Raw genomic sequence first — 21,602 nt, forward strand, 5'->3', positions numbered from 1 at the left:
CTTCTTCACTGATCCATTCATTGTTTAGTGGCATATTGTTTAGCCTCCATGTATTTGTGTTTCTTCCATTTTTTTCTTATAGTTGATTTTAATTATCTACTGTGTACAGAAAATATGCATGATAGGATTTCAGTATTTTTAAATTTATCAAGACTTATTTTGTGGCCTAACACATGAGCTGTCCTGGTGAATGTTCCATGTGCACTTGAAAAGAATGTGCATTCTGGTTTGGGATGGAATGTTCTGTATTTATCTATAAAGTCCATCTGGTCTAATGTGTTGTTCAGTGCCACAATTTCCTTGTTAGTTTTCTGTCTGGATTGTCTATCCATTTATGTAAGTAGGGTGTTAAAGTTCTCTATTATTATTCCCTACTGTCAATTTCTCCTTTTATAAATGTTAAAATTTCCTCTATGTATATAGGTGCTCCAGTGTTGGGTGCACTGATATTTACAATTGTTATATCCTCTTGCTGGACTGATCCCTGTATCATTGTGCAGTGACCTTTTTTGTGTCTTGTAAGTATTGCTACCCTGGCTTTTTTCCCCTGATATTTGCATGGAATATATTTTTCCATCCCTTCACTTTCAGTCTGTGTGTCTTTAGGTCTGAAGTGAGTCTCTTGTAGGCAACATATACATGGGTCTTGATTTTTTTTTATCCATTCTATCACCCTACGCATTTGATTAGAGCATTTACACTATGTACATTTAATCATTGATAGTTGCGTACTTATTGCCATTTTGTTAACTGTTTTATGGGTGCTTTTTGTAGCTCTTCTATGTTCCTTTTTTCTCCCATACTCTTTCTTGTGACTGATGACTTTAGTGTATCTATTACAGGTTTTGGGTTTGTGGTTACCATGAAATTCATATATAACATTCTAAGTATATAGCAGTCTGTATTAAGTTGATAGTCACTTAAGTTTGAACACTTTCTAAAGGAATTTGATTTTTAGTTCCACACTCCACGTTTTATGTATATGTTGTCTCTTTCTGTGAGTCCCCTTAACTGATATTTTAGATATAATTGCTCTACTACCATACTGTTTGCTTTTATTCATGAAATATTTTTTCCTTTCACAGGTTTCTTATAATTATGGACTTTTCTACTTAAAGAAGTACCTTTAACATTTCTTCTAAGGCCAGTGTAGTGGTGATGACTTCTTTAGCTTTTGTTTTTCTGGGAAACTCTTTCTCTGTCCTTCAATTCTGAATGATAATCTTGCCAGGTAGAATATTCTCAGGTTGTATGTTTTTTCCTTTCAGCACTTTGAGTAGATCATGCCACTTCCTTCTGGCCTGCAAAGTTTCTGAAAACTCAGCTGATGGCCTTAGAGAGTTTCCCTTGTACATTACTAGTCACTTCTCTCTTGCTGCTTTTTAAATTCTTCCTTTAATCTTTGACATTCAAATTACCATGTGTCATGGTGTGGATCTCATTGGGTTCATCTTGTTTTGAACTCTTTGTGCTTCTTAAACCAGGATGTCTGTTTCCTTCCCTGGGTTGTGGAAGTTTTTAGCTATTTCTTCAAACAAGTTTTCTGGCTGGCTCTCTTCTCCTTCTGGAACCCTTATAATGCAAATATTTGTTTGATGTTGCCCAAGAGACCTTAACCTATCCTCATTTCTTAAAATTCTTTTTTCCTTTTGCTGTTCAACTCAGGTGCCCTCCATTACCCTGTCTTCCAGATTACTGCTCTGTTTTTCTACAACCTCTAGTGTATTTTTCATTTAGGTTATTGTGTTCTTAAACTCTGGTCTTTTATGTTTTCTATCTCATTGATGTTCTAAGTTCATCTATTCTCTCCAGGCTGTTGAACACCTTTATAACCATTACTTTGAACTCTTTATCAGGTAGATTGGGTATTTCATGTAGTTCTTTTTATGAGGTTTTGTCTTGTTCTTTCATTTGCAGCATATTCCTCTGTCTCCTCATTTTGCTTGACTTTCTGTGTTTATTTCTATGAATTAGGCAGAACACCTACTTCTCCTAAACTTAAAGGAATGGTCTTGTGAATGGTCATCCCTTGTGTAGACTGTATGTGCCTGGTGACTTTGGCTGGCTAGAGCTGTAGCTGGATATGGGTTGGGAGTCCCAGGGCACTCTGGATGACCAAAGCAGAAGTGGATGTGGGCCGGGGTTGTGTCAGGACTCACCATGCAGTTGGTGCCCTGACAGGACTGAAGCTGAAGTAGATGCAAGTCACTGTGTTCCAGGATGCTCAATGCAGGGGGTACCTTGGTGGGGCAGCTAGAGCTGAGGCAGGCATCAGCCAGGAGGTCCCACAGGGCTCTGTGCCAGGAGTACTTCAGCAAGCTGTCTGGAGCCAAAGTGGTGTGGAGCTAGTGTGTTCCAGGGTTCTTTCCACCTATGTCACCTTGGCAAGATGGCTGTAGCTGAGTGGACACTGACCAGGACTGTCCGGGTATGCACTACACTGGTGGGAGTGGGGGTGGGGGGTGCTACTTTACAGGCCGGGATGGCTTAGGCTGGTGTGGGGTAGGGACCTGGGGCTGACTGAGGCAGTAGGCCAGCTAGGATGCCCAGACCCTGCTTCCATCCACACCTTGATAAAGGTGGAGGAGGAACATAAACCATGGCGTTTTCCAGGTCCTGTGACCTAGAGAGGGTTCCAGCACCCCCCCCCCCCCCCACTGTTCGGCAGGGTTCTAGGACTGGTTCCTTTATATCTAGTTGCCCTTTGAAACCAAGGCTTTTTTCTATGCCTCAGGGCAGACAAGTCTGCTCACAGCCCCTCCGTACTACACCACCTGCCCAGCCACTACAGTTCAGTCTCTGCGTGGTTTCTTTGTGGTGAAGAAGCTGTTCAGTCAGCCCTCAGGTCATCTTCAGGAGGAATTGCTCTATAAATAGGTGTCTGTGGAGGAGGTGAGTTCACTTGGACCAGAACCAGTTTTTCAGGTGTTCTACATCTTACTGATTTTCTGCCCAGTTCTTTTGAGTGGGGCATCAAAATCTTCAAATATAATTATAGATTTAGTTCTTTTTGCAGTCTTGTCTTTGCTTCATGTGTTTTGAAACACTTAAAAGGTGCATGAACATGTCTTCTTGATGAAATGATCTCTTTAATCATTAGGAAATGAACTTCTTTATCCCTGGTAATATTCTTTGCTCTGAAGCAAAGACATTGTGTGATATTAATAGCAACTTCATCTTTCTTTTCAGTAGTGTTAACAAGGTATTTTTCCAGGCTTTAATTTCAATCTATTTGTATCTAATTTCTTGTAGATAGTGTATAGTTGGGTCTGGGCTTCACTTTTTGGATCGCCACATTCTTGATTTGGTCCCCATAATTCCTCACTACGTTGTTAATATGTTTTTCTTTGTATTGTATCCATTTTAAAAAAATTTCCTCGAGTAGGAGAGTAGGTCTGAATTCTCTATTACCAGTTTTTCCATCAGTCAAAAAATTATATCAAGCACCTAGTATGTGACATTTTTCTGGGCACCAGGAATATAGTGACAAGCAAGTTAAAGGTTCCTGGCCTCAAGAAGCTCGCATTCCAGTAGGGAAACATGTTCCTTTCTCTCTATAACTGACTTGAAAGCAATTATTATAAAATATATAATCTTTAAGCAAGTTTTAGTTGCTACTTTTTGAGAGCTTCCTTTGGAGCTTCCACACCCTCACATAATGGACCTTATTTGCCTCAAGCAGAATTGGCAGGCCATATATGTTTGCCGAAAATCTTGGGGGAGGAAATTTAGAAGAATGAGCCTGAGGGAGTAGGGGTGGTTCTAACGTTTAAGAGAGGACTAGGAGTTCACCACATAGCAAACACAGATTGGGAAAGTGACACTAAGGGAATCTGTGTGTATGTCTTTTCTACCCCCTACAACATATTCAGGAACCAGTCTCTGACATAGAAAATGAGTCATGGAAAAGCCCTGGACAGCAGCCACCTTCCAGCCAGCCTGAATCCCCCCAATTCTCAGATATCCAAGTTCCCTCTGTGTCACAGAAGCCCCCAAACAGGAGGCCCTCAAACCACAGTACCCTCCCAAGAAGGATGTGAAGCCACCAGTGACTGCCCAAGGGGAAGGTCAAACCACCACTGTCCCCCAAGGAGATCTATCAATATCCCCTGAGGGAAATGTCATCCTACCAGTGTCCCCTAAGAGCTTCAAACCACCGACATTCTTCCCTGGGGTGGGGGGGGGTCATCAGACAGATCCTCTCCATTGAATCATATTGACCCCCTGCCCTAGAAACCTTGGGACCCACAGTACCCACTAAAGAGGTCCCCATCCTGAAAATCCCAAGAGATCCCCATTGTTAAATCCTCCTCCCAGGAAGTCTTTCATACAGTGCATTCCTTCTCTAGCATGTTCTCCTCCTCCTATAGGATGTCCTTGGAGAAAATTTTGTCATACGTTGCCTTTTCCTTCTTCTTCCTCTCTGTGCCTAAGGGTGGTGATGGTGGGAAGTGGTCAAGAAAGGAGTGCAGAAGGGCCATTGAGGCTCTCAGGGGAACCACTCTGGTCTAGTGCTTTCCATAAAGAATGCATCTCTAGGGGATGGGCAAGGGAAAAACTGTTGTTGTGGTCTTGAAGCTGGAGTTACAGGGTTTCTTATCCTAACCCTTCATAGTACTCCCTGCTAAAGGAATGGCTTTGTGCACATCAGCATGAGAATAAAGGCAACCTCTCAGGAACCCAGAAGGTTAATGGCATATTCTTTGGACCCCTCTGTGATCACTCAGGCTGACAGACTAGGGGATGAGTGCAAAAGTGATGCCATCCTGAGTCAGAGAATGAGAAGTGGTATAGGCAAGGGCGTGAATCGGGGGAAAGATCTCATCCCACACACACACTGTGATCTAGTGTGCAATGGGATGATGGGCATAATTCTGTGCCTATCCATCGACCCTAGGCCTTGAAGGGGAACTAGGGCATAGAACAAGCATCTGGAGCCCTTGGTGTCTCAGAGCCAAATGTTAAAAGCAGTGAACTGAGTTTGGTGTGGCCTTCACTTATTTGCCCACCTTCTCTGGGCCTCTGTATCCCCACTTGATATGATTGTGTAGAGGCACACCACCACAGCACCTTCCTTCTGGCTCAGATTTACCTGAGGCTGCCTATGGAGCTGTGTAAACACTGGTGGGGCAAAGCTGTCTCAGAAAGCCACATGGTCATCCCAGAAATCAGGGCTATCTGGTTTGGGGCCTCCATTTTCACAACCAGCTCCTCCCACACAAGTAGCTGGGGAGAACAGGAATAGAACTCCCTCTGGAGTGTTTGGCATCTGGATGCAGATGACCCAAGACACTTGTGTGTGTGTGAGGACAATAAGGATTTGGCCCTACTGAAGTATTAGGGGGGGGCCTTAGGGGCTCATCGTAAACATACCCTCCTCTAGGGCAGTCTCCACTGTCACTTCTCTAGGCACTCTTCCCCGTCATGGCCCAGGAGGATGCCTCACACCCAAATCCTACCTCTCTGTCTAAAACCCCCATTCCCGTGCCTCACCAGATCACAGCTGAATTTGGTTGTTTCATCCTGGTCACAAAGTAACGTTTTATAGGCACTCTGAGGACACAAGGATTTAACCTTAGGCAGCACAATTCTTGGATTTCTTGATGAACCAAGGAGATGTTTCTGACAGGATGCGAGGGTCACTCTGGCTCCACTGGTCCTAGTTAAGGCCCAGAAGCTGGCCCCTGCACACTTAGGCCCCTACCTCCCAGGCTGATGTCCTAACATTTACCCCTAACCCACCGTGGTCCCAGCCAGCCCCTTTAAGCCCCTTTCAAGCACATCTTGGGCTCAGGCACCCCAAACCCAGATCAGCTTAGCCCTACACACACAGACTGAGGAGATAGTCCTACAGGCCACACCCCACTCTCTCCTCTTCCCCGAGCAAAGACACCAGAGGGCCAAATGATTAAACACATACTTTATACCCTGAGGTGATCAGGGGAGACTTAACACAGGGCTCAGCACTCACACTGCAATATAGAAAAGTAGTCTGTCTCCCTCATCCCAGCTGAGAATTCTGGACTTACAGGAATTAAGCCAGTCCCTTGGATTTCAGAATATTCTTGGTTGGTTTGGTTTGGTTGGTCTCAGTATGGAGAACTAGGTTGTCCTCTTGATTCCCCGTTACAGTGGTTGCATGAAAAGTCAAAGGAGGTCGCACGGTAGGACTGGTCTAAGAAAGGCACCCAAGGAGCATAGGGTTTTACAACTGGGAAGGCCACCGCAAGCCAGAGCTAGAACCACCCCTCGGGAGTGGATAGAGGGGAGCTCTTCATCCCAGCAAGGCTGCCCCACTGGAAGAGGATCAGAGGCTAAGTTGGTGTAATAATCAGTGGTGGCCGGCTAGCCCAGCCTCCCTGCCCAGATGGCAGAAGTCCTCTCCCACCTGCAGAGGTAGCTGATGGGCCTGAAACAGGACCACCTCCCCCACTGTTCACTTGCCACTCCTGGAGCCCCGCTGTTTGCTCATGGCTGTGAGCATTTGGCTAATATAGGAAGTCAGGAGGTCATCCATCTTGTAGCCCTGGAAACAGCACAAGAAGATAAACAGAGCAAATAGTGGGACAGGGCCAGCCCATTCAGACCCAGAACACTCCCAGGAAACTGCAAAGGGCAGAGCCCTGAACTAAGGAGAATCCTGTACTGCTCTGGACTCCATCTCCCCAGCCTCACAGCTGAAGGGTTGGACTCATCCAGCCACATGTCTAAGGTTCAAAGTTATTATGACCCTACATGAAGGCCCTAGCTTGTATGCCCCTTACATCCTGGTGATTCTAAAGGCTTTACCAGTTGAGCCACACCTTAGAAATTCAGCTCAGTCCAAGAGGCCTCATTGCTAATGGCTCCACTATTGAACTCAGGGGCTAAAGACTCAGTCCCCAGACACTGCAGTCATTCAAACAATAGTTAATAAATGAGGGGTCTGTTCTCAGCCCCAGATTAAGTGCCCTTCCCAGACCTAAGCTGAGCCTCAAACTGACTTGACCTTGGCCCAATCTGACCTTTGATCCCAATCTCAGGCCAAGCCATGCACTCCTCACGTTTGTTCTGGGGACAAAGAGGATGGTTGGAGCTTTAGGCAAAGTAGGGGAGCCCTACCAGGCCTAAATAAAAGAGGTCTCACCAGTGATGTCTCACAGAGCAATTTGCTCCCGCGCACCAGGTTCCCAATGGTGATGTGGAAGTAGGTGTTGCCACTGCTCCAGTTGGAGATCTTGGTGAAGGGATGAGTGGTCAAGATGTCCTGGGAAAGCAGAGAAAATTTGAACCTGCGCAGTCTGGACCCTCTGGCCTCACTTTCCTCAGCACCAGCCCACACCCACCAGAAAGGCCTTGGGCCCTCAGACAAGCAAAGAAGCAAGAAGACAGAATCCAGCTCTGCTGTGGAGATGCTAGGGGAGGCAGATGCCTTCTCCCTCCGTGTCCACGAGGCTATGGGGTATGTGGGGCTGGAACTGGAAATTTGGGAGGCCTGAAGCAATGGAAACAGGGGTCCTGGATGGGATGGTCCTACTAGGAGGAAATCAAGAAGATGCCAGGAAGCCTCAGGGAGCACCATGTGTGTGGGTAGAAAATAATCACACAGAAGTATGTGAGAAGAATGACCCAAGAGAGAGAGGAGGAAAACCAGGAAAGTGGGGCACATGAACACAAGAGGAAGGTGGTGGCCATTGGCACCCTTCGCCAGTGGTCCAGTTGTACTCCTCCTGGGTATGTGGTAGGACTGTGCTTCCTGGTTCCCTTGGTGAGGACTACTCTGGCCCATAAATACGAGAATATTTAACCCCGGTGCAGTCTGCCATCCTGACCAATGTGTGGAGAGAATTCTGGAAGGAACGAATGGTTGTAAGGTCCAATGATGCCAAAAGGCCAAGTGCTAAAAAGTTCATTGGATTTAGTAGCAAGGTGTTGGCTAGTAACTCTAGAAGAGCAATTTTGACGGAGCAGGTAGGAAAATAGACGAAGCAAACACAGACCACTTCTCAAGATCATCTGCCTTCTTGGCCACATTAAGTGAGGATGGTGGCCAGCAGGGGCTTTGGGGGGTTGGGTCTGGGGGCTCTTGTGAGAGGTGCAGACAGAGAAGCACACCCCCGCTCTTCCCTGTCACTGCTTACCTTGGTTCTGGGATCGATGAGGCTGACCCCATACTTATTGATGGCAATTAAGAGGATCTCAGGGAAGTTTGGCTCCGTAGTTTGCTGGCAAAGAAAGCCCGAAACCATCAGAGAGCTGGGGGAGCCCAGAGCAGGAAAAGCTGTGTTCTAGGAGTAAGTTGCCCTCCCCTGCTCCTGCTCGATGCCAGAGGTGCAGCAGAGCCAGTGGCTCTGCCACAACCTCACAGTTTCCACCTCTGCTGGGACCTCAGTGCGACCCAGATCCCTTCACGGGTCCCCAAGTGACCCCATCTCCCACCCTCTCTGGCAGCAGTTTCATTTCTTCTCTCCTGCTTCTCTAGGAGTCTGGGCCATCTCTTCTCTCAGCCCACATGTCTGCCCTCTTTAAAAACCCTCTTTGAACTCTAACTCCTGCCTCCAGCTTACCTCTCTGCCTCCCTCTCTTCCTTGTACAGCCAGACTTCTCAAAAGGCCTCCCGTCCGAGGTATGTAACAAGGCCATCCCCTCCTCTCCAGCCTGACGTACCCCCAGTTCTCACGCGAGCCTGTTTACCATTCTCCTGCCTCCGGTCGTGCCCCTCAGGCCCACCCTCGCCCCCCGGTCAGAGTGGACTTCTGGCCCCATCATCCCTATGCAGAACCTTCCAGGGCTGGCCACCACCTTCAGGAGGAAACCCAACCCCCTCGCCGGCTTGCCAGCCTGCCTCACCACAATCTGCTCATTCTCATACCCTGCGCCCATCCATACTCAGCCACTTGCACTTCCCGTACACCACTGGCTCTTTGCTCATGCTAGGCCCTCTGCCAGGAACACTCTCCCCAGGGTCTTCCTGGAAGTTCAGGGGTGGCCTCCTCCAGGAAGCCTCCTCAGCCTTCTCAGTCACCTTGATAAGGGCTCCCCTTTGTCACAGCACAGATCGTTCTCCATTACTGTGGCTGGTTTACACATTTGCCTCCCCTGCCAGGCTGAGCTGCTGGTTGTCCCTCATGTCCCAGGGCTGAGATACCGAGGTGGTACAAAGCTGAGGGTGCTTCCGTCCTTTCCTTGCCAGGGCAGGTGGCAGAAGCCATCGCTGTTTCCCACAGTCCTGGGGAGGCGTTTCTGTGCCTTCTCATCCCCACTCCTTAGTCCCTTCCTCCCTTCCTCCTGAGAAGCCACCCATAACGTACCTTCACCTCGAAGAAGGCTGAACCAAAGGTGGGCCACTTGAAGATGAGCTTTAGAAAGGCTAGCTTGGCCTCCTCCTTGGACTTCCCTGCATGCTTGTTGAAGTAGGCAACGATGGACTGTAGGGAGAGGGGGGATCAGAGGCCTCTCCCCTGCCCCTCCTACCTCACCTGCACTTTAGCGGTCATGGGCCCTGGAGGGCCAGGCATAGGATGGGGGCCCTGGAGGCCATGAGGGGCCTCCGTCATCCCAGTTAATGGAATCCTTATTTTCCTTCTCTCCCCTCCCCTCCCCTAAGCAAGCAGACCAAAGAGTATCAAGTGAAATCAGGTCACCATGGCAACTAGAATAGGGCAAATTACTACCAAGCAGCTAGGTGAGTCCTTTGCCTGGAGAACTGGATACTAAAGCGAAAGGAAGGGAAGATGAGAGGGTGACCTTATCACACACAGGGACAACAAGAGATACTTCCCTGGGCTGCTGGCCAGCACCTGCCGCCTGACCCGTGGGGTGCCCAGAGACCCCTAGTCCTGCCGCAGCCTTTATACTCACCCGCTTCCAGTCATCCGGGGAAACCTGCCGGATGAGGTCCTGGGGCACCAGCTCCCGTAGCAGCTTGGGGATACTGGGGAAGTAGGACTTGTCCTCTTCGAATTTGACCCTGTAGATCAGTGCCCCCAGCTGCAGCACCTCCTCCCGTGTGCACTTGTGATAGCCTCGGAGATACTTGGGCAACTCCTGCCAGAGACAGAGCAGGTCTCAGGCGAGGTCTACTGCCTTACCCCACATTGGGCCTACCTTTTCCTCCAGCCTCAGCTGACACTGTGCCCCAAGAGGAGATAGTACGGGGAAATAGCAACCATGCCTGCACAGATCCAGCACTTTACAGTTGGAAAGCAGAGCCATGTATGAGTATTATTATTTCATTTTCCCTCATAACGGTCCAGTGGGGTGAGCAGCCACATTTCAAAGACGAAGAAACTCAGAGTGACCATCTGGTGAACCTGAGACTGTTCCACAGCCCTAACCTTCTGAGCCTGTCCTTCCTTGGGAAAAGCCTCTCTGGCTGGCCTCCTCCCATTCTATTCCTTTGAGACCTGCTAGTTTCATCAGCAGCACCAGCCTCTTCCCCACTTTGAACTTCCAGTAATTGAGGATGAGGAGTGGACCAAAAGCAAAGATGAAGCTTCCAAATGGCCAACACTGCCCACAGCCTTACAACTGTCTTACCCACTCGTTGAAGCATAGGAAAACTGAGGCTGGCCTGAGGACACACTGCAGATTAGAAACCTGAGTCGATTATTTTCCATCCACTTTTTCATCTACTCGCCCACCTATCTATCCATCCACACCCATCCATCTGTCCACCCATATGGTTCTCCCTACCCATATCCATTTCTCATTTGTCCATCTGTCCACCCACAAGTTCATTCACCATCCATCCTTCTACCCATTCATTCACTGAGTCACCGCCTATTTACCCATCCATCAAGCCAACAAATATGCATTGATCATCTGCTATGAGTCAGGCCCTTTAAGCAACATCTACTTCCCTGCTCTCAAGGAACTTGTAGTCAAGGCAAGAACACACATCCATCACCCCAAACTGATGTATAATTACAATCTTTGAAGGAATTGTTCTCCGCGCTATGACAGCATATAACTAGTTGACCTGATCTAGTTTTAGGAACAGGGAAGATTTCCCTTATGATGATTGAAATAACATCTAAAAGCTTAGAAGGTGAAGGAAAGAACCTAGGGAAAGCTTCCCAAGAGAGAAAATGTTACAAAGGCCCCCAGGCATACCTGAGAATTTGAAAAGATGTAGCTGGAGTGAAGTGAACAAAGGAGTGCTGGATACAAGACAAGGCAGCAGAAGTAGCTAGTGGCCCCATGCAGGGCCAGAGTCGGGATTTGGCGTTCTACTTTGAGGGAAGCCACTGAGAGGATCCCGAAAGCATGATGACCCCCATAGGAAGAATGAATTCAAAGGGGACAAAAATGGACAGGGAAGCTCGGGGGAAAGGTTACCAGCTTCATTCAGATGAGAGATGATGGGCTGACCTGAGTTGGTACCGGTGGTAATGGAGACATGTGGATGGATTTTGGAGAGTTGGGGAGGTGAAGTCATCAGGTGAATGATTTGGGACATGGGAAATGAGGGAGAGGGAGGTGTCAAGGCTGACTTGGGTTTCTGCCTTGGGGGAAATGGTAGCTGATGTTCATGTTGCCATTCACTCAAAGGGCACCATGGGGGAGGGGCAGATCTCACGGGTGAATGAGCCCTGGCAACTCCCAGGCCAGGGTTCTCTCTACCACAGCAGCCACCATCCCTGCCTCCCGCAACCTTCCCAGCATCCTGGTCTGTCTCCCCTACAGAATGACAAACAGGACTGGCCCAGAAGAGATCACCGAGTCTGCAGTTGTGAAGACATGGATTCAAACCCAGATTCTATCCACCCTGTAGTCCTAATTATATCACTTGATCTCTCTGAGTCTCAGTTTCTCCCTCTATAAAATGGGAACAACATGCCTACTTGTTGGGGTTTGCTGGGAGGGCAGAATGAGCGAAAAGCATCAGACAACAACTAGAGGTTCAACATGGGGGCCTCCCTCCTGGCTTCCCGCAGGCACATGCTTGTGCTAGAAAGTGTCTACACATTCATATAGATGCCCTAGATACACCCAGATACACCCAGGTGTAGCCGTAGAATCTCTGATTCAGAGGACAGCCCCTCACCAAGGGAAGGGCCTGAACGGGTGGGGATTAAAGTCTCCGAAGAAAGTACAAGGCGCTGAGGAAAGAGAAGGGTCTGCCTTTGAGCTACTCCCCAGGATCCCAGCAGGAATCTCTTAGAGGCCTTACTATTTGAGGCCCCCCTCCTGGCAAGGGCAGCAGGGTTCTGCTTTCCTGAAATACAGCAAGGCCAGCAGCACATGGAGGCAGCACAGCAGAGAGGAGCAGGCAGCTCACCTGGTAATAGTGGAAGATGGAATCGGCCATCGGGTCCTTCCCGGGCACCGTGGTGGTCCACAGCTTCTTCATGAAGAACACCTGGTAGGTGAGCGAGGGCACGATTCCTGTGGCAGAGGGCAATCAGTCACCCAGAGCGTCCCAGCACAGAGGATCACCTGTGCCCAGCACCAGCCCAGGAGGAGGCCCTAGCTCGGGTCCCACCCAGGTGGACCTCGCGGTGTGGCCCTGTGCCAGCACCTGCTCTGCTCTGGGCCTCAGATGATCTCAGGGCCCAGCCTCACATTACCATCCTTGACAGGCCGTGCTTTCTTTATCCAGTCTGTCAGGTGTCGAACAAAGTCGAAGAAGAAGTCATTCTCGGGGACGCTGATGACCTAGGGACATGGCCATTCCAATCCATTCGTTTTAGTTCCACCAATACTGATTTTTCTGACTTACCCACCAAATACCTTCCTTTTGGCCCTTTGTTGCAGCCCCAAGAGGTGTCCCACTCTGCCCTGACTATGCCTGTTGAGTCTCCAGAACAAAGCCTACTTCCCACCCAGAGTGACAGTCATTCCAGTCGTTTCAGCAAAGACTAAGCCCTGGTGAGAAGGCCAAGAATGAGGCCCAGTCCCTGCCTTGGACAATCTCCAGTATCTGTGACCTGCTCTTCCCACAGGCTCCAAGCTCCTCTGGGTCGAGGACCTTACTGAGATCACCTGTGGGTCCCCAATGTCTGGCACAGGGACAGTTGTGAAATGAGGAGGCAGATGTGGATGCACAAGGAACTGAGTGAGCACCTGATCTACCTGACATGGTCAAGGAAGCCTCCCACAGGAAGAGGCTTTAAAGCTGGGCCCTTGACCTTCATGAACACAGAAGTGAGGAAGAGCAAGGTGGAATGGTGGCAGGGGCCTGTGCTTTGCAGTCAGACCTACTGGGATCTGAGTCCTTGCTGTGTGGCTTTGAATAAGTTACTTAAATTTTCTGAGTCCATGTTTTGTGATCTATTAGGTGGGGATAATCACACCCCCTTCAGGGGTTATTTCAGGGCTAATTGGCCTTGGCAAGGCAGCCGAGGGACCAGTCAAGTCAAATCTGGAAAGTACTTGTGTGTTGTGGCAGGGCGATGAGCCTTGTGTGGTCCAGAATATAAAGTGCCACATGGCTCCCAAGAGGTTTGAGGTCATGCTCTGCAATGCCTCAGAGGAGAGACATTTAGGGGAAGCTGCTACAAGTATGGGGACCGTTGCAGGGATATAAGAAGGAAAGGGACACAATCAGATGCCACATGCAAGCACACCTCTCTCTTCCCCTCTTTCCCCTCCCCACTGCCCCATGAGCTCCTACAGTCCCAGCAAATGTTCCAACAGACAGACCAACAGCAATCCAATAGGAAGCCAATGAACCATCACCCACCTTATCTGCAATTTTGACAAAGAGGCTGAATCCTTCTGAGGACTTGAGGAGCAGCCGGGCTGCAATGTTCTGGCAGAAGTCTTTAGCCTTAGTGCTGGACTCCACCTCAAAGGCCTGGGAAGTGAGGGGCAGGCGGCTGCGGCTGGGGCTTCCTGTGCCCCTCTATCTGTGCCTGCAACTAGACTCCCACACATGCAGGGCACCCTCCATCTGAGGTGTTTCCCCATGGGTCTAGAGCTGGGCACAGCATTTAAGAAAAGGAAAAAGCAACTCCTGTCTGGATCTTCCCAGATTGTGTCCTCCCCAATCCAAGCACACTCAGCCTCTGCTTCCAGGGTTGTGGGCCTGGCTGTACAAGCATGGGTGACACGAGGCCAAGGGAGCAAAGATAGGCGGGGTGTTTGGGAGGAGAGAGGCTGGAGGAAGAAGAAAGCAAATTCCAGAAGGGGGAGGGAAAAAGAGGGGAAGCAGCCTGGGGTAGGGGTAGGTGTGGGGTGGGGGAGGGACTGCTTCATATAACCTTCCACTGGAGGGACAGGAAAGGATTTGTTAGTTTCTTGTCCTTGTCACTGAAATCCTATCATGACATTTCTGAGTCTCTAGTCTCTAGACAAGTTCTAAAACTGCTTTTCAAACTAAAAGTTTTGGTGCTAGATTCATTTATCTGAATGAGATGCTGAGATGGGGCAAAGAGTGGAGGTCAGGAGGCAGCCTGACCTAATGGGCATGATGGGAAGGCTAACAGGACCATTGGACCAGGAGACCCACAATCAGGCCAAGTGAGGAGGAAGGAAGGAGCCTGCAGGAAAGTGGGCTCAGGGACAATAGGAGAGGCCTGGGCAGGCAGGCCTGTGACCAGGAACAGAGCTGACATCAGGGAGGTGGCACCAGCATAGAGCTTAGCTCAGAGAGAGAGCACTTTTCTCTGAGGCAGAGCCACCTCAGAGAGGGAAGAATGATCTTCTCAAGGAAGCTCTTGGAGACAACAGAAGGTCAGATCGGGAACCCGCGGAGTCTGTAGCCTCTCGACTGAGCCCTGACCACTGGAGCAAATGTGGGGATGGCAGGGGAGAGGGATCAGGGCTGTTCCCTGTGTCCTCGGGGAATCTGGTCCTTCACCAAGAAGCCAGCAGCCCTCACCTCATCGGTGTCATCAGGAAAGTAGACCTTGTGGAAAATCTGGGTGGTTTTGTGCTGGATGGCCTCCACCTCCACCAGGTGTGGGGGGTACTTCCGGGACCCATTTCTGAAAGCCAGGAGAGGTGTGGAGGGGCAGTCAGGAGCCAGTGGGTTCATGGGGCCATGGGGAGCAGGGAACAGAGGGAACTTTGGAGACAGACCCCAGTTCTAATCCCTTGTCCGCCACTCCCTGCCAGGTGACAGTCACTTAATCTCCACGAGCCTCCAACCCCTCAACTGTAGAATGAGAGAACAGCGTCGACCAAATAGGGCTGTGGAGGGGACCACGGGACGTGAAGGATGCACATGGGCTGTGCAGAGTATGGAGTATGGCCCAGACATCCCCAACACACTGGAAAGTATGTGCCAGCCCTTCTGAGCAGCCAGACACGATTGCATCCAGAATGGGCACCACGCTGCAGGCTTTGTCCGACTGGCAGCTGTGGTACCCCAGGGACAGGTCCCACGTGTTGTGTGGCCGTGCCCTCATCCGCCAGGGACACCCACAAGCGCACTGGGGCTGAGAGCCCATCCCAGCACCTGCCACAGGCTCTTTGCCCACCGCCTCTGCTCTCAGTGGGCCACCGTACCTCAGGGCTTTCTGGAGCCGCTGCAGGCAGTCGACGGCGAGCGGACAGTGCTTACGGGACTGCAGGAAGCGCTGCACGTGGGGCAGCAGGATGTTGCTGGGTGGGAAGAGGCCCGTGCACAGCCAGAGCAGCTCCCAGCCACGCTCCTCGCTATACCTGCAGAAAGAGGTGGGGTGTCCAGCGGGGGTTCTGCAGGCCACTTGTGGGTCTGAGCATCCTTGGCGCCTCACTGTGGCGGCACGTGTCTGTCTTGACCCCCATGCCTCTCTTCTGGGGACCAACGCAGACCCGCCTCCCTGGTGGCCAGATCCAGTTAGTGCCACACAAAGTGTGGTTGGCCAACCCACACTGGGCCACGCAGTTACCGGCCACGTGAAGGTAAGGTGCTCATTCATGCCAGAATGAACATCAGCGATGTCACCAAGCACTCTTGGTTCAGCTGAGATTTTTTTTCTTCTTAGCAAGACTTTCCTATGAAGGAAGCCGTGTGTGATCTGTATTCTGGCAAAAACTCTTTAACTCGTCTGTTCTTTAACTAGCACTGAGTTAGACCAACCCCTGGGCTTCATTGGGCACTCTGAGCTCCCTGGGCCTGACGGGAGAGAAGCACAGAGGGCTTCTAGGAGGAGGTGGCATTTGAGCTAGGTTTTGAAGGCTGATGCAAATTCTGATATGCAAAAAAGGCCATAAATGCTGGCTGTGAGCACAGCGTGTATAAAGGTTTGGCAGTGTGAGAAGATCTGAGTATGGTTCCATGGTGGATTTTGCAAGAGGTGCAGAAGATGACAAACCTGGGGACATAGCTGGCGGTCTGGGTGTAAGGGGAGACGGTGGGGCTTCCCTCAGGCTCTGAGACTTAGCATGTCCCTGACTTCCCATTCCTGCCGTGGTCTGACCCAGCAGGGACAAGGTGGCACCCTCTGGGACCCAACACCTTCAGCCCAGAATTTTCAGCCGGAGCTTCCAACTGACAGCGCAGCCCGAGCCAGGCTGGAGACATTTGCTCATGAGCACAACCTCCAGAATGGAGTCTGGGCTGGGAGGGGTACCCGGAGGAGGTTCGGGCAGTGAGTGGAGCAAATTTAGGAGGAACCGGTGCTGTCAGACTTGGAGAAGGACAGATTCAGAGGGTGCATCCACCTCTTGGTACTTGACCAGACTTCCTTGGACCTTGTGGCAGAGGTAAGACGTGAGGGAGCCTGAATGCGGAAGGACAGCTGCCAGGCAGGGCCAGATGCTGCCTTGGGAGGGAGGGAGCTCCCTGTCACAATGGGTAGAGGACCTTTAAGATTCCCGTCAGCTGTGACTCCCCCCTCACTGGGGGGAGGCCCTCCTGTACCCACCTACCATGTCCTCACCTGATATGGTTGTCGGTCAGCTGCTTCAGGATCTGCACGTATACCTCATCCTTGAGGGCCTCGGCCTTTAGGGCACCCTCAAAGATCTGGTCGGTGAGCTCATTGACAGAGCGCGTCCTCTTGGATGGGTAGTCGCCCATGTACTTGAGCATGGGTGGGGAGCCGTCAAGGAAGGGCTTGTGGCTGATGGGGGGAGCACTGACCCAGGAGGCCACACTCTCTAATGGGGTCTGCCCCCACCCAACTGTGTGGCCCTGGGCCTCAGGCGACCCACTCAGGAAATGGGCATGACCCACCCACCCCGCTCTCCATGCCGACTGCCCACCCTTTCCTCAACCCTTCTGGGCACCTCCTCCCCTCACTACCTCAGCCCCCAACACCCCATCCAAAGTCCTCGCACCAACCCAGATGGACTTTACAAATCACAAATCTGACTGTGTCACCCCCCCCTGCTTAGTGGGCTTCTCATGGCCTTGGGATACAGTCCAAGCTTAACAGGGCTTGGGAGTGCTTTATTAGTCTGCCCACGTCTTCAGACTCCCTTCTAGACCTCTGCCCTCCACTTGTGCTAAATCATGTTGTGATTCAGGGCCTTTGGACAAGCTCATTCTGTCTGGAACACTCCCCACCCATCTCCCCTTTGGCTGACTGGGGCCTACTCAGTCTTCAGGTCTCAGCCTAGACATCTCTTCATCCAGGAAAGCCACCTGCCCTCCTCTCCAAGGCTACATCAGTTCACTGTGCTGCCTGGCCCCATCACGGCCCCTTTTAGCTATAAGCACCATGAAGGCCAGGGACTGGATCTGGTCACAGCTGTGTCTCCATGCCTGGCCTAGCACATGACACAATACTCATCTTGAACCAAATGACAGGGTCAGAGGAGACAATGGATGAGGCAGCCCCTCGTGCACTGTAAGGTGCCAGGCATAGATGAAGCCACTCCACCCGAATCCCTCCACCCTGCCCAGGACCCACCCGGGCCCCTCAGAAGGAGGTAGGTATCTGGATGAAAACCCTGGAGGCAGGGGCCTGGTGCCCCCCCCTGCCCTGGGGTCCCCCTCCTTGTGGCCCTTCCCCTGCCCTTCCATGGCACCCACCCCTGCAGGTATGGATATCAATGAAGGCCATGCAGGCCTCCTGTGAGAGCTCCTCGCTGCCCAGGATCTTCTTGAGCAGTGCTTGCTTGAGCGGCTCCCGTGTGTGGCTCCACAGCCGGTCCTTGCCACGGGCCTTGGACACCATGACCCGGCTCAGCGTGTGCTTGGGTGGGGGCCTGACACGGCACAGCCAGCATTGACCCCAGGTTGTGAGACCCACCCCTACCCAACCTGTGCATGGAGGCGGAAGGCCCTGCTCCTCCCTGCTATACTGGGCAACCTGGGATGAGTCAACCAGCCCTCCCTGGACCTTACTTTCTCAGCTAGAAAGCCAGCCCTGCCCACCCCCATGGCCTCCTCCCCATTGCTCCTCTCGGCTTTCTCTGCTCTGGCCTTCGCATGTGCTGCCTGCGGCATTCATCCACCCAGGTCACCCCCTGCACAGCTCGGCTCAGATGCCACCTCCTCCAGGAAGCCTCTCCTCTGTCACCACCCCCATCACAATGCTGGGCATACAGAATCACAGCTGCCCAGTTTTGTGCCTATCTCCCCACCAGGACTGTGAGTCGGTGAGACAGGCACAGGCATGAGTCGTGGGTGCCCAGGACCCCACCTGGGGTGACCACAGTCACGCTGTCAAATGAAGGAAGGATAAAATGGCACAGCACAAGACGGCACATCTCGACAGACAAAAGCTGCCCTCCTGTTCCCTCCGACCCAGGCCCTGCTCACACACAGCAGCAGCAGGAGGCAACCCCACCACGCGGACTAGAGTAGCAGAAGCCTGTGGCTCACACTGTCCTGGCCCACCTACCCTTTCCCCATCACCTGAAATAGTCGTAGGAAAATTCCTCCAGCGTGTAGGGCTTGGCGCGCACCTCGGGCTCTGCTGTTCGCAGCTGCAAGAGCCGAATGACGTCCTGTCTCTGGTCGGGGGTCATGGTGACCAGGGCCTAGAGACCGAGAGACAAGGGTCTGAGGTCAGCTCTTCACCTGGGGCCCCTGGAGCTAACATGGTAAAGCCCAGAGCCTTCTGGACTGGGGCTGGGGAAGTCGGTCACCATGGGGTTGACCCTCACCCCATTCTGACCCTGGGACCCCTTTTGTTCTTTGCCATCTTTGAGGTTACTGCTGCCTCCATCTGCTGCACTCGGGGTCCTTTCCGCAGTCCCCCGAGTCTGAACCAGGTTGGGTCAGTGAGAACGCCGGATGGAGGAGGGGGATGTGGCGTGAGAACCACCCAGTCAACAGCACCTGGCTCAGGAGCTGCCTGGAAAGCTGGGCTCTGAGTCTCCAGTGCTGTGATCCAGAACAACCAGGGCCTTCCTTCCCAGCTCGGGGCTCACTGCCTTTTCAGACAGTGCAAGGTGATGCCTCCCTCCCCCACTCTCCTTCCATCCCTCGCCCTGGGCAGTTCCTCGGCCACTCTCCACCCAGCACAGGTTTGACAGCTTCCCCGACTTTAAGTTTGTGGTCCCAGAAGACCCCCAGATCATCTCCAGAGAAACTGGAGACCGCTAATCCAGTATAATCCCTCACTCCATTTTACAGATATGGGAAGAAGACAAAGAAAGGCCCAGAGGAGACTCCCCTCCATCTGCCATCCCCAAGCCACATACCACAATCTCCCGCGGCGGCAAGGTGACAGTGGGCATGACATATACGCAGTCAGTGGGGAAGTCCCCACGCTGCTTGGTCCTCTCATTTATGCCGTTGGCCCAGCCTGAGTTCATGACCTGCTCTCCCGTGTCATGGTCCAGGATGATGAGGTCTCCCTTGGCAAAGCTGAGGAAACCTGACTCCTCTCCCGCTGGGAGGCAGAGGTGAGCAGGACCATGGGTGGGGCGGGGGGCAGAGAGAGAGGCTGGATTGGAACATCTTTATTTAGGTTGATGACCTACAAACTGTTAATCCCTGCCCTGAATAACTGAGGCCCAGGCCCACTCATGTCTGCTCACTGGTCACCCTGCCTCCAACTTGCCACAACCCTTTACACAGACGTGGCCATTGGAGTGCGCCACTCCCCTGATCAAACGCCTTCCATGGCTCCCCATCTCCCTTAGGAGAAAACTGACACTCGTTGACATGCTCACAAGGCTGCTGTGGGCTGGCCTTCCTGACTTTGTCTACCTCACTTCCTGCCCTGTCTCCCTTACCTCACCCATTCCAGGCAAACCAGTCGACCTGCAGTTCCCAGACATGCCTGTTTTCTCCAGCCTCTGTGCTCGGTTTGTGCTCTCCTCTATGCCTCGAACACTCTGCCCCACATACCTCCACCCTGAACCCCAGGCTGCATGGGGGCCTCTCCTCCAGGCTCCCATAGTTACCACACTGTCACAGGGACCATCACTATCTGTTTTCAGCCCCTCTCCCCACTGAGAGTAGGGCCAGGGTCTGTTTTATTTCTGTCCTTTCCAAGCTCTGCCCGGAGCCTAGGAGGCCTGGGGGTGCTCAGTCAGGGTAGCTGTCACTACTGTTATCATTTGAAGATAGTGGGTATTTGGACACTGTGGAGAAAGAACCCATGATGTCACCTGGAGAAGGTGACAGGTGATAAGTATGGAAGGGCCAGGAGAGGGAGATTCCCCACAGGGCACAGTTGGAAGGTGCAGAGTTTGGCTTTTGGTCCAGGTGGGACTGAGGGTATCTGGGGAAGGGTTGTCACAGGTGGTCTCAAATGCCAGGCCAAGATCAAGGTGTGTGATCTGCCCAATGCCCCTAACCCCCAGTGCCTGGCAGCCTGTGCCAGGAACCACTCACCAGGGTTGGGGTTGTCCTGCAAGGCCACCACGTACTTAGACCTCTTCCGGAGCCCTTCCAGGAAGGTGACCACAAGGTCACGGATGTCCTCGGCATTGCTGGAGGTAAAGGTGTACTCATCCCCTTTGATGGTAGCCAGCGTGAAGCTGGGGGCTACCAGTTTTGCTCCCCTGCAGGACCAACACGGAGAACAGGGCCCAGCCGGGGTCAGTCCTGCCCAGCCCGAGTGAGGCGCAGCACAGCCCAGATCAGAGCAGCCCAGCGAGAGCAAGACACGACACTCCCTGAAGGAGACCAAGGCCAGCCCAGTCAGACATGGCCCAGGCGGGGGGAGACATGGCCCAGGCCAGACACAGCCCAGTCTGAGTCAGACCTGGTCCTGCCAATGTCACACACGGTCCAGAGCGAGGCCCGCAAGGGCCCAGCCCAGTGCCCCTTTGATGTCTAATTCCTACTCACCCTTTAGATCTCAGCCTAGCTACCGCTTCTGCCAGGAAGTCCTCCCTACCCTCCCATAGCCCTCATCACACTTGTCCCTGTTTAAAACAGCCTGTTCAATGTCTGTCTCCCCTCTCATCTGAAGGAAGCTGCAAAAGGGCAAGGACTGTCTTATCACCTTGCATCCCTGTGCCAGCTCATGCCTGGTCAGAGCTGGACATGCCCAGCTCCAGCCCATATCAGACACAGCGCAGAGACACTCCGATTAAGCCTCGGATCTGGGGAGGGCCTGCTGGAAACACCAGTCTATTCCAGGAAGCCATCCCCAGCCCTGCTCTTGCATGCTCCACACCTTTCAGTTTACAAAGGGTTCTCCCATTGATTTTTGCATTTCCCTCTCACCACTGTTACTAGAGGGAAGTATTAAAATTTTAGGGATGAGGACATGGAGGTGAGTTCCACCCGGGCCCCTGAATCCCAGACCAGGCTCTCTTTGTACACAATTGACTGCTCC

At 51.9% G+C, this 21,602-nt stretch overlaps 2 protein-coding genes across 8 annotated transcripts in view; one reads left to right on the plus strand and one right to left on the minus strand.

Moving 5' to 3' along the window:
- Window positions 1-15,175, plus strand: part of GDPD4 (glycerophosphodiester phosphodiesterase domain containing 4) — a 196,534-nt gene extending 181,359 nt beyond the window's left edge. The window contains exon 19 of one of the 2 annotated variants that reach the window (XR_006193357.1): window positions 15,043-15,175. The gene's annotated coding sequence lies outside the window, so the exon portion shown is untranslated. Of the gene's footprint in view, window positions 1-11,667; window positions 12,045-15,042 lie in introns of those variants that run through there. The other variant, XR_006193356.1, reaches the window with a different exon arrangement.
- MYO7A (myosin VIIA) overlaps window positions 5,906-21,602 on the minus strand; it is an 85,534-nt gene continuing 69,837 nt past the window's right edge. For 4 of the 6 annotated variants that reach the window (XM_042903887.1, XM_042903885.1, XM_042903886.1 and 1 more), the window contains 15 exons: window positions 20,651-20,934; window positions 19,510-19,700; window positions 18,719-18,843; window positions 17,909-18,066; window positions 16,794-16,947; window positions 15,436-15,591; window positions 14,807-14,912; window positions 13,667-13,780; window positions 12,552-12,639; window positions 12,263-12,369; window positions 9,841-10,026; window positions 9,291-9,407; window positions 8,121-8,204; window positions 7,127-7,246; window positions 5,906-6,526 (listed from right to left, as the gene is read on the minus strand). In XM_042903887.1, the coding sequence (XP_042759821.1) occupies window positions 6,437-6,526; window positions 7,127-7,246; window positions 8,121-8,204; window positions 9,291-9,407; window positions 9,841-10,026; window positions 12,263-12,369; window positions 12,552-12,639; window positions 13,667-13,780; window positions 14,807-14,912; window positions 15,436-15,591; window positions 16,794-16,947; window positions 17,909-18,066; window positions 18,719-18,843; window positions 19,510-19,700; window positions 20,651-20,934 (2,080 nt within the window). In that variant the 3' untranslated portion in view covers window positions 5,906-6,436. The remainder of the gene's footprint in view (window positions 6,527-7,126; window positions 7,247-8,120; window positions 8,205-9,290; window positions 9,408-9,840; window positions 10,027-12,262; window positions 12,370-12,551; window positions 12,640-13,666; window positions 13,781-14,806; window positions 14,913-15,435; window positions 15,592-16,793; window positions 16,948-17,908; window positions 18,067-18,718; window positions 18,844-19,509; window positions 19,701-20,650; window positions 20,935-21,602) is intronic. The other 2 variants (XM_042903888.1, XM_042903884.1) reach the window with 1 other exon arrangement.

Source organism: Panthera leo, chromosome D1 (genome assembly GCF_018350215.1).
Source record: "Panthera leo isolate Ple1 chromosome D1, P.leo_Ple1_pat1.1, whole genome shotgun sequence".
In the NCBI taxonomy this organism is placed as follows: domain Eukaryota; kingdom Metazoa; phylum Chordata; class Mammalia; order Carnivora; family Felidae; genus Panthera; species Panthera leo.